Consider the following 20,261-nt stretch of genomic DNA (forward strand, 5'->3'; position numbering starts at 1 on the left):
AACAAATACTTTGTTTTAGCTGTGCTTTTAAAGTTGTACGGTGAGAATGCTTTGTTTTGAAAACCAACAGGATCATCTATTTCCGTTTTGTGTGTTTACTGTAATTTTGACGTGGGGGATGATATTTGCAGACGGACAGCAGGAACTTCTTTCCTGAGTTCCTATCGTCCGTTATCCAAAATAGACCGTCACCAAACAACAATCACATGCTGACATAAAGTTTCCTTTGTATTATTTATCTTGCTAAATATTTTCAAATGACACGTTTATCACGGGACTATGCCAACTTAATGTTTAAAAGCATAACAAGTAACATTACAGAAATGCAGGTTTTACAAGGAATGAGGATTTAAAGGTCGTTGAAGGCGTTTCTCAATACTTTGACAGGCAAGTAAGTAATCCATCCTGTAAATAAGAAGTCAGCTCTGATAAGCATATATATGATATTGAAAACGTATTCCTGTTTTTCATTTTCATTGTTTGAAATGATATCAGTCATTGAGAGGCGATGTTATAACATTAAAACATAATAAAAACATTTTTTTCCGGGCTCCGTGTGTAGCTTGTCATTGAGGATGTGGTCGTTAGGTCCTGCTCAAAGGCTCACAAAGAGTAAAGCGATCAGGTTCTGTTCCAGTAATTCGCCCAAGCCTTCAACATTATCCGCCCCCAAGTCAAGCTCACATTCTCGTCTCCAAATTGAAAAACAGAAGCGGAAAAAACAGAGGGAGAACGCCATACTATCCACTCAACACCTTGTAAGTAGGAACATTTGTCCATTGACTGCCCCTTTCAAAAGCATTCACAATCATCTTATGACCTCCAAACATTTGTTAGGTTTTTGCTTATTATCTAATCTTCAGGTTTTATTCCAACTATGTTTTTGTTTCTAGACTGCTGAAGAAGACGCTATAAAATGGAGTGAGAAGGAGAGATTTCTCTACACTGCTCATACACCACCTGGAGCAAAGAAAGGCAAGTTTGTCCTGTTACTCCAACACCCCACACCCCCAATATCAATTTTCTTGTTGTTGTCATTCTGCAGGACTGAAAAGCATGTTTTACTACTTGTGAATGTGTTTTGGCAGACACAAATTTACCATTCCCAGCCTCATACAGTCCAGATTATGTGGAATCCAGATGGTATCAGTGGTGGGAGAAGGAGGGATTCTTCACACCTGAGCACCATGTGAGATATTTTTAACATCATGCATCATGTTGGTGACCCCTGAAGTAGATGCTAACATCCATTTTGTTAGGTGTTTGTCGATTTAGGTCGTGGTATGTATTACGTGACGTGTTGTTCTCTTTAGGATGTTCATGAGTCATCTCATGCTGTGGATCAGAACTTCTCTTTGTGTATACCACCACCAAACGTGACAGGGACTCTGCATCTGGGCCATGCTCTGACTGTAGCAATAGAAGATGCTTTGGTTCGATGGTAAAAAAAAAAAAAACAGATTCAGAATGTTGTCTTTTTTTTTTTTTTCTTATGAATGTATGGGTTTTTTTTTGCTATAATTGTAATGCTGTTGGATGAACGATTGATCAGGTTTACTCTATGCTTTGTTCAATCCACTAGGAGAAGGATGCAGGGCCAAAGAGTACTTTGGGTCCCAGGGTGTGACCATGCTGGTATAGCAACACAGGTAAAGAAGTTCAGTTTCTCACCCCTCTTTTGTCATAATTGAGTATTTAAGAGGGGATTTTCCTAACAGTGGTGCAAACTTGAAGAAGTTGGTAAATCAAATCCGTTGATAATTTACAGTTTTACCAGATGAGGTTGCTCAGGAATCTTGTTAGGATGCCTTCTGGACGCCTCCCCGGTGAGGTGTTCCGGGCATGTCCCACTGTGAGGAGGCCTCAGGGACGATCCAGGACACATAGGCCTCTGCGTCCTCAAGGATCCTTTGCAGGCTGGATCCTTTGATGGATCCTCCTCAATTAGCCACTAAACCATGGCAAATTTGGACACCAATTGGTATTGTCAAGGGACATCTCCTGAATAGAAAAAAACTCAATGAATTCCAGGGGTGGACTCTTCTGTAAGTCCTAAACTAGGGATCATTCTTTCGTCATAACATTTCACTTTTTTCGGGAATCCACGTGGTGCTAGCATGAAGCAGAAACCAGTGCCCATGAAACATCTGGGTGGATTTTGCAGAATGTATCCATGGTAATAACTTGCTGGAATGAAATCTATGTGCAAACAATTCTGTCAAATCATATATGTTTTCAAAATGTCCAAGTCCCAAAGTAAGACCAACAAATGGGCGTGGCCAAGTTTGCAGGGAGGGTGTTATTGGTCATACTGAGTCATGAGTTTTCTATTCCAGCCTCATCACTTCAAAACTGTAAAATATGAACATATTTGTCAACCATGACTTGCAACCAGTGTCCTGATTAAAAAAAAGTCCCTCTTAAAATTTCCTATCAGTGTGCCATTTATCAGTTACAAAAACAACTCACCCAAACAACTTCTAACAGTGGTTTTAAAAATACGATTAAAGATAATGATTCATGAAATGAGGCGGTTGTTTGCTTATTACTCATGACAACACTGCAAATTACAACAGTGAATATACTCTTGTTGTCTCTTAGACATTCAATCAAAACTATATGATTAGCTTTTTAATGGCTTTTTTTTTTTTTCACTCAACTCAAGTGATGGATCTCGGTGGAATGAGCAAGTGACGATAGTGTAGCTGTAGCTTGAATTGGATGCTCATGATTAAAGCCACCAGTCTGAATCATGAATAAAACACTCTATATATTTGTTACTGAAAAACTGCATCTTAAATTTATATGTTTGAATCAGAGTGTGGTGGAGAGGATGCTGCTTCGAGAGGAAGGGAAGCACAGGCAAGACTTCACTAGAGAAGAGTTTTTGCAGGAGGTTTGGAAATGGAAAAATGAGTGAGACTTCCTCTTTATCTCTAGCACAGTATATCACTATGTTTATGGTGTGGTCATTTTTGAATACATGTTTACGCTGGTTTTGTGTCAGGAAAGGAGATGAGATATATCACCAGCTGAGGAAACTGGGCGCTTCCTTGGACTGGAGTAGAGCCTGTTTCACCATGGATAAAGTAAGGCACGTTTGAACTGTACTGAATAAAATGTAGTCTACTGATCGGGAAACAGAATGGTTCCACATTTTAACTACGCAAGCATGTGGATTGTAAAGTATTTCCTTTAATTCACATAGTCATTTTACAGGGAAAGGAACAATATTTGGGACCTCAAACTTACATCAAAATTGAGACCGTACTTACATGAAATGCTTCCAGAAATAGAATCATAAGATAGATTTAGACAAATCGTAAATGGATGGGCGTGGTGGATGATGGGGTTTAATAAACTGTAGCTTGGGGTTTGAAAGGCCAGCAGACCTTAAACAGTGACTTAAAGTAGAAGTCAACCCAAAAAATGTTTTTACAGTAATATTTTGGATGCGCTGCCACTAGTCTAAACACAGCATTTTGATTACAATTGCGTTTGTGGAATATGAGTAAAGAAGCGAAATCCACCCGTTTTTTTTCTATCTTAGGCGGCGGCCATTTTGTCACTTGCTGTCGACACAGATCACAATTGCTCAAGGTTCAGGTAACAACCAATCACAGCTCACCTGTTTTCTGAAACCGAGCCGTGATTGGTTGTTACCTGAGCAACTGTGATGTCATTTTCAGTCGACAGTAAGTGACAAAATGGCCGCCCTTTGAGATGGACAAAAGCAGGTAGATTTTGCTGCTTAATTCATATTGCACAATTACAATATTAATCATAATATCAAGTTTTGACTAGTAGAGCTGCATAGAACATATTATTGTAAAGACATTTTTGGATTACTTCCCCTTTAAAGATGACTCAACCTGCACAAAAATAAGGATCGCTCAGATTTGGATGGCGTCCTACTTTTTAAAAATTGTGCGATAGTATAATGGTTACTAATAAAATTATGATTTTATTGTGGAACAAAGTATTTCTCAGAACTCTGTGCACAAAGGCACACAGGCAAGTGCTTACTAACAGAAGACAATCAAAAATTTAAAGTAATTTGGCATGGCGGTAACAGTACTTTATGTGTGCCACTGAAACGCTCTTGAAGATGTTATTTTTAATTTTTCAACATTATTTTTAGTGGTAACAATATGACATTCTATATTTGTCCATGACTATCATTGTGAAAATGGTAGCTGTCCTTTATTCCTGTGTCTTTTGTTTCAGGGTTTCAGTAAGGCAGTAACTGAGGCCTTTGTGCGTCTGTGTGATGCCGGTCTGATCTATCGCTCCGAGGGTCTCATCAATTGGAGCTGTGCTCTGGAGTCCGCCATCTCAGACATAGAGGTGGTAAAATATATACCTTCTGTGTACAATGGATACCCAGTGCTGTTAAAGAAGTTCACTCTGCGCTTGTGCAATCAAACTTGAAAACAGTCTGCATATGCACTGTAACTGTATCTTTTTGGTACCCAATGGTTGCCCATTAATGTATTATATTTCCTGTTCCTGTATTATGGCCCACAAATCAATCCATTTCAACACCACAAGATGGCATTAAAAGCTTTGGAATCATGTGATGGTTGTTCACATTTTCCTCCCAGTCAAATTGCTGTTTTGATTCTCAATAATGAAAATCGGTCCACTTTCTTACCAGATGTATTTTTTGGGCTCAGGTTGATTCGAAGGAGCTATCTGGGAAAACCATGCTGTCTGTGCCGAACTATGAACACAAAGTGGAATTTGGAACCATGCTCACCTTTGCATACCCTATAGATGGTCACAGTGAGTATTGATGGCAGACAGGAAATACTTTCAGTTATCCATCCATCTGATTACCAAGACATTTTGGACGATCCAGTGTTTTGTGAGAATGATTTTGTCAACATGATTGTGCCTTGTTGTAAACGCAAGTGCATAGCTGAATGAGACTGGTTTGGCAGTCCTTAGGTCCACAGGCAAGCTGTTTCACAAACATGGACCATAGTGACAAAAAGCTACCGAACTGTGTATTTTAGTCCTCACTCTGAGGATTGTTAAAAGGCCAGACATCACTCCTTGTGTTCTCTTTTTCAAACCATTCAGATGGAGAAATAATGGTCTCAACAACCCGTTCAGAGACTATGCTGGGAGATGTGGCTGTAGCTGTTCACCCTGACGATCCTCGATACCAGGCTAGAATTTTTTGATTGGAATTTCGATTCATTGGAATTTTGGGTGACCCATGGTATTCTGTCAAAATGCAGAAACCATGTAGATTGTTGACATATAAATGTCTTTTTAGTAAACATATTTAGGAGTTAAAAAAAAAAAAAATCAATTTAGTTTTAATTATTTTTTTGTTCCAGGATTTTCATGGAAAGCAATGCCGCCACCCCTTCAGTGACAGACTGCTGCCCATCATCACTGATGCAATTGTGGACATGGAGCTTGGCACAGGTCTACTGCCTATTTTAGACACGGTCACAAGAAAATAAAACAGTTCAACATTCATAGTAACTTCACTGCAGTTTCCATAATATTGTTTACAATTTGTGTGCGGGGGAAGACTCTTGATTCCTGTTGACCTCTTTGCTGAACTCTCTTTGTCTTTAGGTGCTGTAAAGGTTACTCCTGCTCATGACCACACAGACTTCCTGTTGTCACAGAGACATGCTCTACCACGCCTCACTGTGATTGGAGGAGATGGGAAGATGACTCCGCTCTGTGGACAGTGGCTGGAGGTGCATGAACTTTACTGTCATATTCCCTTAAAAAAAAAAAAGTTTATAGGAATTTATTTGGAGATGCTGGCGGTGATTTATTCTGTAACAGCTCATATTATACTTCATATTATTTCTCTTTGGATGTGTTAAGGGAGTGAAGCGTTTTGATGCCAGGCAGCTGGTAGTAAACGCTCTGGTTGAGAAAAAGCTGTTCAGAGGAAAGAAGGAGCACGCCATGACCTTACCTATCTGCAGGTACGCCAACACCATAAACTGTCCGGCTATTAACATCAGCTACACAATCCTAAATATTTAAAACAATAACATTATCAAAAAAAAATGTCCTAAGTATTATAATGATCCGTTTTTAAAGTAGTAATTCTAATTTAACAACATATTTATTCATTGGCTTCTAATATCTGTTGAGCTTGATTGCCCTTTGACAGATGCTGCTGTAGCAAACAAATGAAATATGTTTTATGATGACACAAGTACTGATCATATTCAAGATTGAATGCCTCTATGTGGATTTTATTATTGTGGGTTTTAATTGATGGGATAACATCAGAAGACAGTTTTGACAGTTTTAGTAGGCAATAGACAAAATGCCATAACATCACTCGTAGAGCTCTGTACAGCACAGCACAGCACAGCACACAAATTCATTCTCATATTTTTTTTACTGCAGTAACATTGATCATAATCTCAACCATTAAGATAATAGCTAAACATTGGTCTGTTATATGGATGGGCATTTATATTATCTTCAAGCTGACTCTAAGATAACCCCTATTTGTGGTCTGGTAAAAATAAAAAATGTATCCACCCATCCGTGCCCCGTGCCTCTTATATATAAATTATATACATTTATTTTTAACCGTGGTTTTATCTTCCAACAGTTTATTTCTGTCCATGTGAGATGACGACCTTGCATGGCTCTCTGGAAAAACTGTAGCTTAAACCTACTCCTTGTCAAAAGAGGGAATGACACATGTTATGTTAAACTGGGGATAATTCAGATTTTTGTGAAACGCTGACTTGAAACGCAGAAGGGCAGACAGGGACCCTAAAGGCATAAACAATGGCAGCTTCCTGATTTGAATTGCATGCAAGCATGTCTATTGTTTATGTGTCACGAACCAGGGAGTCCCCAGATCCTGACATGTGGCTACAAATACTGACTCAGCACCCACTTGTTGAGTGAGGCCAGTATACTGGGCTCAGTGGATGGAACGAGTGTGGGGAAAACAAACCTTATTATTATTATTTTTTTAACAAAATGCACATATTGTGAAGTAATGTTGTGTTTTTATCATGTTTTTCCAAATTATTTCCCACATTTCTAAGCCGCTCAGGGGATGTGATCGAGCCTCTTCTAAAGAAGCAATGGTTTGTCCGCTGTCACGGAATGGCTCAAAAAGCTATACAGGTAACATTGGTAATATTGGTGATATGATTTTTTTTTTCTTGGTAATAGTGGCGCTGGCTGATATCTGAAACACTCAGTGTCAACACTCTTTTATTGTCAGGCTGTTGAGGATGGTCAGCTGCAAATCATCCCTCACTTTTACACTAAAACATGGAAGAACTGGCTGTCCAACATCAGGTAGGCTTGCCCTGACCTTTGACTCACATTGGCTAAGTTCACATAATGTAACATTTGTTGAAATGTGAACAGCTGTGTGTCATCTATTGTTTCGTGATGAGTTTGAAATAACACGATTCATCTGATGAATGCATTCTTGTTTCATTGTATGGGTGTGAACAATGCAACTCTGTTTGCTTTACAGTGATTGGTGCATTTCCAGGCAGCTGTGGTGGGGGCATCAGATCCCTGCTTACAGAGTGGAGTTTCCTAGTACTACTGACAAACAAGAGGTTGGGCTTTGCTATCATCATGGCTATCTAACCGGACTGCTTTATACCTGTACACTCTAAAAACTGTTGGGTTAAAAATAACCCAATTCTGAGTCAAAGATGGACCGATCCACTAGTTGGGTCAATAAACCCTAAACCAAGTTTCTGTTTTATGCAAAAACAACCCAAAAATTGGTAGTTTTGCACAAAACGACCTAAAAAAATGGGCTGTTTTGTACAAAACAATGCAAGAAAGTGGGTCAAATTGACCCAATTAGTGGATCGGTCCATTTTTTACCCAAAATTGTGTTATTTTTAACCCAACTGTTTTAGAGTAAATGTGTGGTGCTTTGAGATACGAGTGACCCGACTTATACATGTTTGAGATACGAGCCCTCATTAGGTCGATTTTGTGCTTTCACAGGTCAAACTTGAGATTCTTGATATACATGCATGCATACATACATACATACATACATACATACATACGTCTGTCTTATACTGCCTCCAGCTGGCCAAGGCAGGCAACAGCACATTGAATTAAATGAGCGCTTGACAAAAATTGTTAAATAGAATAAAAAAAAAAAAAATCATCGTATATGTGTTTATAAAGTCAAATCATATAGTGTTCTATTTTTATTAAAATAAAAAAAAACTTGCAATTTTTTGGGGTATATTGTTTGGGGATGCAGGAACGGATGAATGGAATTTCCATTTGGGAAAGATGATTTGAGTTGCAAACATGGTCATGGAATGAATTAAATTCGTATCTCATTTTATCTAATATTGCATGACAGAGTCAAACATATTTGGCCCTTCTCTTAGTATGATGCAGTACAATTATGGGCTGTTGCAAACTACAGCTACAAAAAAGAAACAAAAATATGATTAAATGGATACCTCTCTGAAAATGTTGGTCAAAACTGAACACTATAATTATTACTTCGTAGAGGCAGAATATTTTATGTGTTCCTTATATTGCATATAATTATATTGTGCAAGTGGTCATTAAGTTGTGGTTGGTGCGTGTGTGTGTATATATGTATGTACTGAATATGGTATGACATATAGTGTGGAAGAGAAATATGGTTTAGAATTTGTGTAGCGGTGGTACAACAGTATTAAGTTTTTTTCCCATCCAAAGGTGGAAATATTGTTGTTTCTGTTCTTATTAGGACCAATGGGTCTGGGGAAGTAACGAGGACGAGGCCCGTCAGAGAGCAGCTGTCAAATATGGAGTGAAACCACAGGACATCTGTTTGACTCAGGGTACACTAACCTCTTTAATCCCATTTTTATATTGTATAAAATGAAATATTGGTGTTTTCATTGTCAAAAATTGTGTAGGCTACCAAGAGAACAGATTAGAACATTGCCAACAACTTATGCTTTTTACATTATTTTTAGACATTCATTCGGAACCATGTGAGCACTTTTTTAATAACACAAAGAAACAATAAATTTACTTTGTCGTCATGTCAACATAGTAACCGTATATTACGAGTAGCACAAAACACTGGTCAATGTGCCATGAGTCCTTGTTGAATTAATTAGCATATCAGGTCACACATTTATGCCATTGACTGAGCTATTGCCATCGAGAATACCCAAAATTACAATGCAATGCAGGTCAGACTTTACTTTACCCTTCCAAACTGTAGCATGGCAAATTGAACTGCACTGCATACTTGCAGTTGCAGAAATGCTGCTGCCACAATCTGGATACTCGCAGCACATAAAAGATCACAGTCACAAAGGGAGCAGCACAGATTTTTACCTGTCTCTATTGAAAGTGAGAAACACCTGATTTATTGAGAAATTGTGAAAGTATAATCAAATATGACACTCATTTGTTTGATGAAATCTTTTTTATGGGCATGTTGTGTGGGTCAGACTCTGATGTTCTGGATACCTGGTTCTCCTCTGCGCTGTTTCCTTTCGCTATGTTGGGCTGGCCTCAAAAGGTAACGCTTCACCTCCAGCAGCCCGGAGTCATTTATGACATCATTGATGGTATAGACTCTAATTACACCCTCCTTCTACAGACTAGAGATTTTCAGCGCTTCTACCCAAATTCCATCCTGGAGACAGGCAGTGATCTAATCTTCTTTTGGGTAGCGAGGATGGTAATGCTGGGTACAGAGCTGACAGGCCAGTTGCCTTTTAAACAGGTACTTGGACAATGAGTGGCTCAAATCTGATTTGATTTCATCTGAGCTTTATTTCGCTCGAACAATCGAAACTCAACAAATAAACAGAGACTCTACAAATGAAGTTGGAGAAGGGACAGAAGGAAGCAAAAACTTAAATTGCCATGCCCCGTCCTTACGATCTAAATGATCACTTATGGTGGGACCTGGGAAAAGTTCAATCTGCACATTTCATTTAAGTCCACCTCTAAAAGCTGCTGCAGCTTCTCCCCAGAACAGTTTTTGTATTGTCTCCAAAAACAACACATTTCAATTCATCAGGGTCCCAAGATTGACCCCTGTGGGACACCAGAGCTAATGTTTAAGCACTCTAACTTGTAATTACCCAACTGGACAAATTACTTCCTATTAATAGTGAAGCCTTTTAGCCAGTCAAGTGCCACCCCTCTACATCTTCATCTTTGTGAGGAAAATCTCATAATCTTATTAAAAACTTTCTTTTTAAATTCCCACTGTATATTTTTTTGTTTTCTTTACATCCCTTTATCTCCTCTACTTGCTCCATTAATGCCATAGAAGTTGATCCATTTAATCTCAAACCATACTGACCCCCCCGTTATTCATTTTCCTTTCAATGAAATTGTCTGTGTCAGCACAGTTTTCCAATATCTTTGAGAATTGTGATGACAAGGAGAAAGGCCTTCAAATAGCAAACAGCTATATCAAAAGGAATAACTTGCAACTTGTATTTTGTCAGGAAATGTTCATGATTTGAATGACAAGTTACATATACTGCATGTTGTCATAGCTCAACAATTTCCTTAATTATATTCATTATCATGGGCATATTGTTTCCATTCCCGTCAGTGGAAGTTTTACTCATGTACTTGTTTACAATATCTATCATTTCCTTTTTGTCAAGAGTCCCCAAGGACAGCGAGTGTAACTTTCTCCATAGTCCTCCTCAGCAAATTTCTTCCCCATGCAAACTATTCCTTTTGCTAGTTTTGGACCCACATCGAGAAAAAATTTAATTCCATTAACCGCATAATTCATAACGCTAATTTTCCTGTCCTTGTTAGTGTAATATTCCGGGTAATTTAGATCAGTTTGTCTATTTCTAATAATACTGTTAAATGTTCCGTATTCTTTTGGATTTGTTTAATATGTTCCATATTTAAAGTGCTATGTACAGTTTTTTTTAAACATTATTTCTGTTTCGTGATTCTCAGGTACTACTTCACTCTCTGGTGAGGGATAAACATGGTAGGAAAATGAGTAAATCCTTGGGAAATGTCATCGACCCCTTGGATGTTATACATGGAGTTTCCTTGGAGGTGTGTAACATAGCAACATTTCTTCTGTCAATAACCACCAGTCTTTCAGTTGTTCCAAATGTATCACGCAGTGTCAGAAAACCTTATATCAGACGTAGGTCACGGGTCCTCTAATAAGATAATGTCCTTGTAACACACAGTTTAAAGAAAAATACAATTTTTAATGTCTAAGAAGAAAACATTGGGCCCTAAATCCTGTTGAACATCTGTGGAAAACGCACACTTAAAACCCAAGACAGCCGGAGCAGTTTGCTCATAAGGGTAGGCGAATATTCCCGCTGACAGACGGATATTCCCGCTGACAGGTGCAGAAGTCTCATTGAGAGTTACTGAAATAATTTGATGGCAGCGATTGCCTCAAAAGGTTGGTCAACAATTGTCAACGACATTTTTGTCCTTGGCAGTTTCATGACTTTCATTTTCAATTCTGCTGGACCGCAACTCAAATCCAGTTCAATGATTTTCTTTTAAATTTATTATTACGTTTGTCACTTTCAAGTTATTTCAGTGGCCTTTGTTTTTTTTCTTTCTTTTTTTTGTGGAAGGGTAAAACAATTTTGTCCCTGTCCGAGTTGTAGTAGTAACAGCAGTAGTATAAAAAAAGTCCATCTATATAATTTTTTTTTTTTTCCTCTCAGAGGCTTCAACAGAAAGTTAAAGATGGGAACCTTGACCCCAGGGAGCAAGTGGTTGCCATGGAAGCTCAGGTCAGATCCCCTCGTTCTGAATCGTATTTCCTTTCCGACTGAATGTGTGTGCTCTTTATTTATTTATTTTTATTAAACATACTTGATTGAACATGTTAAAAAAAACAGGGATGAACGGTGTGAACGGTATGAGCAAACAAAAGCTAAATTAATCGTCGGCCAAAATAATATTGTTCATGTTTAAAAGGGGCAGGAAGAAGCCAGAAGCTTTTCAAGTCATGTCCCTTAATACTGACTCAAAAACAAAAAAAACAAATTTTTCCGTTCAATCATTCTATAAAGAAAGTAAAAAGAAAAGGAAAGGAATATGAACATTTAGAAAAAGAAATAAATAACTTACAAATATATTGGCTTTATATGGGCTGTTAAAGCGTTCACTTTGGAGATTAATTTAAACGTCATAATGCGTTAAAAAAAATTAACTCAGTTTTATTTACTTCCTGAGCCAGCCAACCTCTGCTCACTTTGCAGCCAAACTTAAAGAACAGTTACTGGCACAAAGATGGAGTTTTACTTTAAAAAGTTGCTTGACGGCTTATTGGAGAAATCCCAAATAATTTGTGCACTTTGCAAAGCCAAATTCAAATACCGTATTAGTTGTACGTCTTTGGCGTATCGTTCAACTGTGTACGTTACAGGAAAAGAATCATATTCAACAGTCAAAGAGAGCTATTAGAACAGTCTTTGAATTGAAATATACTGAAATTTTTCTTCCACATTAATACCAAGATTTTACTCAAGTAAATATGTCTGTTGCAAGTGTCGTAGAAAATTTTAATTTAAAGATGCGATTAATCACGATCAATCATGGACAAATTTAAGAAAATATTAATTAATCTCTTGACAGCACTAATATATACATATATACATTATATGTATATAGTATACATATATATGTGTGAATATATATATGTGAATATATATATATATATATATATGTACATGTATATATATATATATGTGTGTGAATATATATATATATATATATATACATATATATATTCATGTATATATTTTTATACATATATATATATTCATGTATATATATACATATATATATTCATGTATATATTTTTATACATATATATATATTCATGTATATATATATATGTATATATATATATACACACACACACACACACATATACACACGTTCTCATCAATCTAACTACTCCATCTGCTTCCCTCAGAGGAAAGACTTCCCTAAGGGGATCCCTCAGTGTGGAACTGATGCTCTGAGATTTGCCCTTTGCTCTCACAAAATGATAGGTGAGTGAATGTTTTGCCACACTTCGAATTCCTCAGTGTTCGCTCCGCTTTTCCGTTTTGTTGCACACTACACAGAGAACCAGACCACTCACAAGCAATCAATCTTATTTTACATTTGAAAATAATCTAATTTCTGTTGCTAATTAAAGTATTCTTGAAGCATAAAAAGATGAAGAATAAGAAGAGATACTTTCTGCATTTCTACACATCAGAAAGACTGTCAGTTAGAGCCTCTTTAGTTTCGGACTTTGTTAAATTTCAAAGATACTAGAGCAAACGAGGAAGCAGAGTACATGTTGAAACAATGTCAATTTTTTTCGTCTTTATTTTAGGAGAAGATATCAGTCTATCAATATCTCAGGTCCTGAGCTGCAGACATTTCTGTAATAAAATGTGGCAGACGCTGAGATTCACGCTTGGCGTGCTGGGTGCCAACACTGCACCAGTGGGGAACCTGGAGGAGGTACAACCAGCTTTTGCAAATGTTGAGCAACATAGAAAACATTTTTTTAAATTTATCCAGTATTATTACTACAGTTTTACATTATTGTTAAATGACATTTGTTGTGTTTGCAATTCAACGACCGCAATTCCAATGAAGATAGAATGCTGGGTAAAGCGTAAATAGAAAAAGCATACACTGATTTGCAAATCCTTTTCAACCTATATTCAATTGCACTACATCGACAAGATATTTCATGTTCTTATAAACTTTCCCTTTTTTTCGTCAAAAATTCACTCCTTTTGATAAGGCTGGCAGCAATTGTCACAGTGCACTGAAATGACCCGGGCGCACAGAAATGCAGAGATGAAAGAAGTTTTGTCATACGCAATATTATTAATGGCTTCAAGTCAAATAGGGCTGCAACTCACAATTATTTTAATAATTGATTCATCTATTTATTGTTTTGTCAATTAATTGATGAATCTGATTTAAAAAAAAAAAAACATGTTTAAATTTTCCAAAAAAGACGTTATTTCACTTTGACAGTGCACAAACAATTATAATTCAGTTACTGTTTTGAAATATAGCATGTCACAAAGTAGGTAAAAATATTGATTTGTTTTGATTCAATACAAAGATAATCAGTTTACTTTCATGGAGTACTACATAATTGGATATTTCATATTTTGCCCGGTTGTTAGACCAGCTTCCGCATCATCATGCTATATTGTGTGCTTGTGCAAACTTCCCAAAACTCTAAAATGATCGCACACTGTTTATTTCAGCAGATTATTGTGGGTATTTATTCATAGGTTTTTTTTTTCAACAGAAGGGTGACCCTAGTGGCTCAATTATTCTGTACAAACTGCTGCTTTTGGTTTATTCCTAAAGTCAAAGTAAACAAAGAATATTATAGCCTTTGGTGACCCCAGAAATATATCCTCGCTCCAAAAAAACATACTAAAATATTTTTCTTACTTTTCCATTTCTGATCATTAGGTGTCTCATTTGAGCAGTATGGACCGGTGGATCTGCTCCCGACTATACAGCACAGTAGCACAAGTAGAGAAGGCTTTTGAAGAATATGAGCTGCACGCTGTCACTGCTGCTTTGTACTCCTTCTGGGTCCACAACCTGTGCGATGTCTATATGGTGAGGACACACACATAACAGTATTCTATAATTAAATACAATGTATAAAAGATTGATATAAACAGCAAAGAGGGAAAGATGACTGTTGTTGTTTTTTTTTTTCTTTTTGTCACGTCCCTTTGTATCTGTGTACGCGTTTTGTAGGAGAGTGTGAAACCTGCGCTACAAAAGCAAAATGAAGGAACAGGGTTCACGCAGCCCGGCGGCAGACCGGCAGCAAGTGTCGTCCTCTATCACTGCGTGTCTGCATCTCTGGCCCTCCTCTCGCCAATCATGCCGTTCCTTACTGAGGAACTGTGGCAGAGACTCCAGCCATTCAGAACTGAAGCTGCGGCCCAGAGGAGCCTGTGTCTCCAGCCTTACCCCCGCTCGTCTCAACTGGTACCACTACTACTTTTTCACTTTTACTTTCACTCCCCCCGCCCCCTCCCAAGGGAAGCCAAGTTGTCTCTGTGGCGAAACGCTAATATTAAATGCACAAGCTAGCATTTCCGTCGGTGCGTAGGAGTGGAGGAGCTCGGAGAGGTACGCCGGGGTGAGGCCATTATCAGGATTTGTAAACGGAATAGAAGCATTTTAAAATGAACCCTAAAATGCACTGGGAGCCAGCGAAGGGAGGCCAGAATTGGTGTTATGTGCTCCGTCTTCCGAGCTCCAGTTAGGAGGCGAGCAGCAGCATTTTGGACCAACTGGAGATGCTTCATGGAGGACTGGCTGACTCCAAAATAAAGTGCATTACAGTAATCTAGCCGAGATGCAACAAAGGCATGGATTATTGTTTCTAAATGCTGATGAGAAAGGAGGGGCTTTACCTTAGCCAGCTGTCTAAGATGAAAGAAACTGGACCTAACGAACAACAGCGCTGATTTGCCGGTCCAATTTACGATTACTGTCCAATTTAAAGTCCAAGTTTGAGACTGTTGGCTTTAGACATGAAGCCAGGGGGCCCAGGTCAACAGGGTCGAATGTAGAACAGCCACTGGTACCGAACACCACAACTTCTGTTTTCTTCAACCACCATTCGCTATTTAAAAAATAATAATAATAATTAAGTGTCGTAAATGGTATCAACATGGTATCGCAAAATTCCCATGGTGTATGAACAGTGTCTACCATTAAGCTTTTTAAGCCTTTCATGCAAAGTGGTCACTACAGTGGACAGCTATTTAAAAGTTGCTTTCGCCTATATTAATTAATCTAAAAAATATATTTATATTTTAAATAATAACATTAAAAATAAACATATTTTTAAAAATTTAGATTGATTAATACAGGCGAAAGCAACTTTTAAATAGCTGTCCACTGTAGTGACCACTATGCATGAAAGGGTTGACGTGTAATTAATTCATTCTGTGCACAGCATTGTGGGCCAAAATTGAATTCTGTTGTCATTTGCATCCTGCCAGGAACACTGGCATTTTCCAGAAGAGGAAAGAGATTTCCTCCTGGTCCAAGAAGTGGCTAGAGTGGCTCGCTTCCTTAGGGCTCAGTGTGGTTTGACCAAAGAACAGCCCGATAGTAGGTCATCACTCGTAAGCAGTTTAACACCATCAACAATTAGCCGATAATTGGTACTAAAATATGATTTGTGGCTGCATTCAGATTATGGGGGGAAATTCTAAATTTATGGTTTGTATGTCCCTGTTTGTTTCAGTGTGGGTGGTATGTTCACCAATTCAGGCCCATATTCTCCTTCATTTTGGATCTGCCGTTTGGACTTTGAGCCGAGTCTCCCGCTTCAATATCTACTGTCCTGAAGAAGCTCTCGCCGCTGTCTCTTCCACTCCCCCACCCAAAGGCTGCCTTGTAGGTGTTGTGGATCGCACGTGCCAGCTGCATCTTCCTCTTCAGGTAGTAATCAGCCTCTTATCTCAAAAGAAACTGGCCAGTATACGTTTGACTTCATATTTTGTTGCACAGCATTTGAAGTCAATTGCTGGAGTCAAACAATTTCTACTTCACTCTTTGTTACAAAACTGCTCCAGCTGTGCCTTTTGCTGACTGCATGTTTCAACTCCTTCCATGGATGGTCAATAGGATTTAGATCAGGGACCTTTAAAATAGTCCTGAATTTTGTTTTTGAGCAGCAGGGTCATTCCATGCCAAATCACACAGATAGGTTTAACTCATTCACTTTCAGACATTTTCAGATCCTCTTTTACCCTAACGTTTGAATTTTTTTTTTTTTTTAAATATATAAATAAATTCCTGGGATTGAATGGCTGGACTATGAAAAGAAATTAGTAAATGTACTTGTCAATGGCAGTGAATGAGTTAAACAACCGGATTTTAATTTGAATAAAACTTGCTGTTCTTGTTGGTAATGATGACACAACACTAGCGATCACTCCCTGATTCGAACTGGAGTGACGGATTAGACCAAGTGGTGACATCTGCGGCAAAGCGCTGGAGATTGGCTGGATGGCCATCGTGTTCACGGTGGTGGAAAGATTCTGAATAGAATCCATAATCTCACCCCGGGAGTTGCTCATGTCTGCCGAGCAGTGCTCCATGAGCGCCGGACTACTCACGTGCGGAACAGAATATGGACCCAGAAGCAGACAGGACACGGACGTGGAAAAAGCAGTCTTTATACAAAAATGCTAAGTGCTCCATTTTAGCGGGCGGCCGTTTTGCTACTTGCTGTCGACTGAAAATGACATCACAGTTGCTCGGGGCTCAGGTAACGACCAATCATGGCTCAGCTTCAGAAAACAGGTGAGCCGTGATTGGTCGCCCCTGAGATGGATAAAAACGGGTGGATTTTGCTGCTTAACTCCTATTCCACAAACGCAATACTGGAGGCACATAGAACATATTGTCAAGAAAATGTTGAGGTTCATTTCCCCCTTTAATTCATTCCCTGCCATTGTCTTATTTATTTGTCTTTTCACAGCCCAGCCATTCAATCCCAGGAGTTTATTTATATTTTTTTCAAACATTAGGGTAAAAGGGGGCCTGAGTTAAGTGGGTGTGTCAGTTCAAAAACATATTTTGTCTCACACTGAGTTTGTGCTCACAGTGGGAAGAATAATTATGACTCACTCTCGTCATCTTTAATCTTAATTATTTTGTTTACCAAGACATTTTCGACAGTTTTATTCCAACTCCTTGCGAACAATTTGGGGAAGGATGTTTTTTCTGTTCTATTGTGGCACGTTTTTGTGGTTTGTGGTCGGTTTTGCCCTTCATGATTAACTCATTCAGTACCAGACTTTTTCAGAACAATTGTGAAATGACATATACATATGTCATTGGGGTAGAAGCGGTTAATTGCCCCATGGGGATAATCAAAGTTTCTGAATGTGATGAGAATAAACACACGAATAAATTATCCATTCAAATGTTCCCCCAGAGTGCCATGAACATTAACAAACAAGTGGCCCAGCTCACTCAACGTAGAGGCAAGCTTGTGCCCAAGCTAGATGAGATCCTTGGCAAAATCCAATCTCCAGACTACCTGACTAAGGTCCCAGCACACATCAGACAGCAGATGGAGAGTAAGGTAAGCCCTGGAATGGCATGATTGGACACTTAGCACTTGGTTATTTACAAAAATAACATACTAAGCAATAAATAACATACCAAGCAATGTTTGCCAGGAAGATTAATTGAGTGTTCTCTCTTTTTTAAGACATGAAAAATATTCTGTTTTTTGGTTAATTCATTCCACGTGTTGCTTCCTCTTCTTGAATTTTAGATGTCAGCCTTTCAGCAAGAGTTGAAGACTATTGAGGATCATCTTAAGGTGCTGCAAATGACAGAATGTCCCACCAGCAGCGATTCCAATGGTGTTGAGCAGTGTCATACACCAAGTTCTTAAGGACACATCATTTCAAAAGAACAACAATCATGGGTTAACAGAAATAACTGTAGTATAAGTAATGCTCTTTTTGCTCTCACATTTTCACAATGGTGTCATATACCTACTGTCAATGTACCGGCTTTAGCCATTTAGATTATGTGTGTACATTATGTGAATGGACAGACAGTTTTATGTGGTGTCCCCCTCCGTCAGCAATTTACAAAAATTTATAGGGAAATTGAGCTCCATTGATTAAAAAGTAAACATTAAAATAATCCAATTATTATAATATAATATATAAAAATGAAAAAAACTAATACATCATGTTGTCAAGTATGCATGTATAATATGCAATGTATTTTTTGTCTTTTCACACAAAGAAAGTGCATTTAAACCTATCAAAGCTAAATTAGCAACTACTTAAGAGTATGAAAATAAAATGCATTTATTGATATTTTTAAAATGTGTGTTTTTTAACAGTTGCATGAATGTTTAACAGCTACCACATTGTGACTGAAGATGAATATTGAAATTTTTTGATTGCACCTCCACAATCATCACTTTTCAGGAAACTCCAACCATTATTATTATTGCATCTTCAAAGAGAGCTGCCATGTTGGAGGTTGATGTATTGTTTTGTTCTTGTGATTATTGAGTGTTTGAGTAGAAAAATTGATAGCCAACATCAAACAACCCTGAATTACTGTGTGGTGTTTGGCTGCCAACACAAGTGGGAGGGGAAAAGTCCCATTTCACCGCCCATTTTAGATCAGGGCGAGAATAAACATTTGTCAGGAGGTGTGGACAATGTTTGAGCTATTAACAAGCACCCTCTAAGACCAGTTGGTTAAAATGTTAAGGGTCCTATATGTATAAAAGGCTCTAAGACATTGCATTGTTGTAGTGGTGTAAATATTGTAGTTTGCATTGATCACGCCTTCGCCGCGTATAGCTGTGGCTCCTCGTGTCATGTGACTGTGTACGTGCATGTTATGACGCTGTGCTCCCTGAGCAGTTAAGTAATGCGGAAGAAAGAGCAGGTTCACGCAGTTGTGTTCTACAAGGTCGATAGAGACGTTGAAGTTTGTTTCGGTTGCAGAGTTCATGACCAAAAACTCTGTCATCTGTCATCAGTCGTCTGTCATCTGTCAGCAGTCAGCTGTCATCTGTCTAGCACCTTTATTATTATCATCTGTAATCCATCCCTTACAACCTGAGTGAAGAACCCCAACTCAGCAACAAACCTGCCTCAAGTATTCTGACCGATACGCCCTCCTGTACCCTGTATACACCCATATTGATCCAGTGAAATAGCCTCCCCAACACTATAGGCAAGTGTACATATTAACATGGGATAAGACACTTTGCACTTAACAAGGCAAATTTCTCAAAAGCTGTTAAACCAGAAACATGTTAGGCAGCTAACACGGCACTTCACATTAGCGCTCTTATTTGAAACCTATTCACACAACTTCCGGGGCCCTAATTAGTGCATGGAGGCTTTCCAGCATGCTTTGTTCCCATTAAAATTCAACCTTGTGACTGTGTCATGCCTCAAAAGGTGTTATTTTGTACAAACAGGGTGTGTAATATAGTTACAATGGTGTTGTATCTAGCCGTGAATTAAATATTGTGACTTTGTGACAACCTCAATAATAAAGGTAGTGCAGTCAATGCTATATATAATGGCCTAACTGTATGAGGTAGGTAGTAGTACAGTATATTTGTACAAGAAGGTGATAAAGTTAAATGTCGCAAATGCACTTTATTTGCTGATTACAAAATTGATCTGCCAGTCAGAGGAAGTTAATGTGCAGGCTAAAATAGCCAGCAC

At 38.3% G+C, this 20,261-nt stretch overlaps 1 protein-coding gene across 2 annotated transcripts; it reads left to right on the plus strand.

The window, feature by feature from the left end:
* Positions 1-172: 172 nt before the first annotated feature.
* On the plus strand, positions 173-19,974 carry vars2 (valyl-tRNA synthetase 2, mitochondrial). Of its 2 annotated transcripts, none has more exons than XM_086015194.1 (30): positions 173-391; positions 563-758; positions 894-975; positions 1,089-1,189; positions 1,314-1,441; positions 1,583-1,649; positions 2,819-2,916; positions 3,008-3,089; positions 4,228-4,347; positions 4,677-4,785; positions 5,086-5,174; positions 5,349-5,439; positions 5,596-5,723; positions 5,857-5,960; positions 7,053-7,134; positions 7,235-7,311; positions 7,496-7,583; positions 8,738-8,831; positions 9,456-9,526; positions 9,608-9,733; positions 10,945-11,049; positions 11,688-11,756; positions 12,947-13,025; positions 13,358-13,488; positions 14,470-14,622; positions 14,767-15,003; positions 16,029-16,140; positions 16,277-16,473; positions 17,978-18,127; positions 18,323-19,974. In XM_086015194.1, exons 2-30 carry the CDS (start codon positions 576-578, stop codon positions 18,443-18,445), a joined length of 3,276 nt encoding a protein of 1,091 aa, XP_085871320.1. In that variant the 5' UTR covers positions 173-391; positions 563-575; the 3' UTR covers positions 18,446-19,974. The 2 variants fall into 2 exon arrangements, with proteins under 2 accessions (XP_085871320.1, XP_085871321.1); XM_086015195.1 differs by having other exon boundaries at positions 173-387.
* The last annotated feature ends 287 nt before the right edge of the window (positions 19,975-20,261 follow it).

The sequence above is a fragment of the Filicampus tigris genome, chromosome 18 (assembly GCF_054856515.1).
Source record: "Filicampus tigris isolate MCC_2025a chromosome 18, RoL_Ftig_1.0, whole genome shotgun sequence".
In the NCBI taxonomy this organism is placed as follows: domain Eukaryota; kingdom Metazoa; phylum Chordata; class Actinopteri; order Syngnathiformes; family Syngnathidae; genus Filicampus; species Filicampus tigris.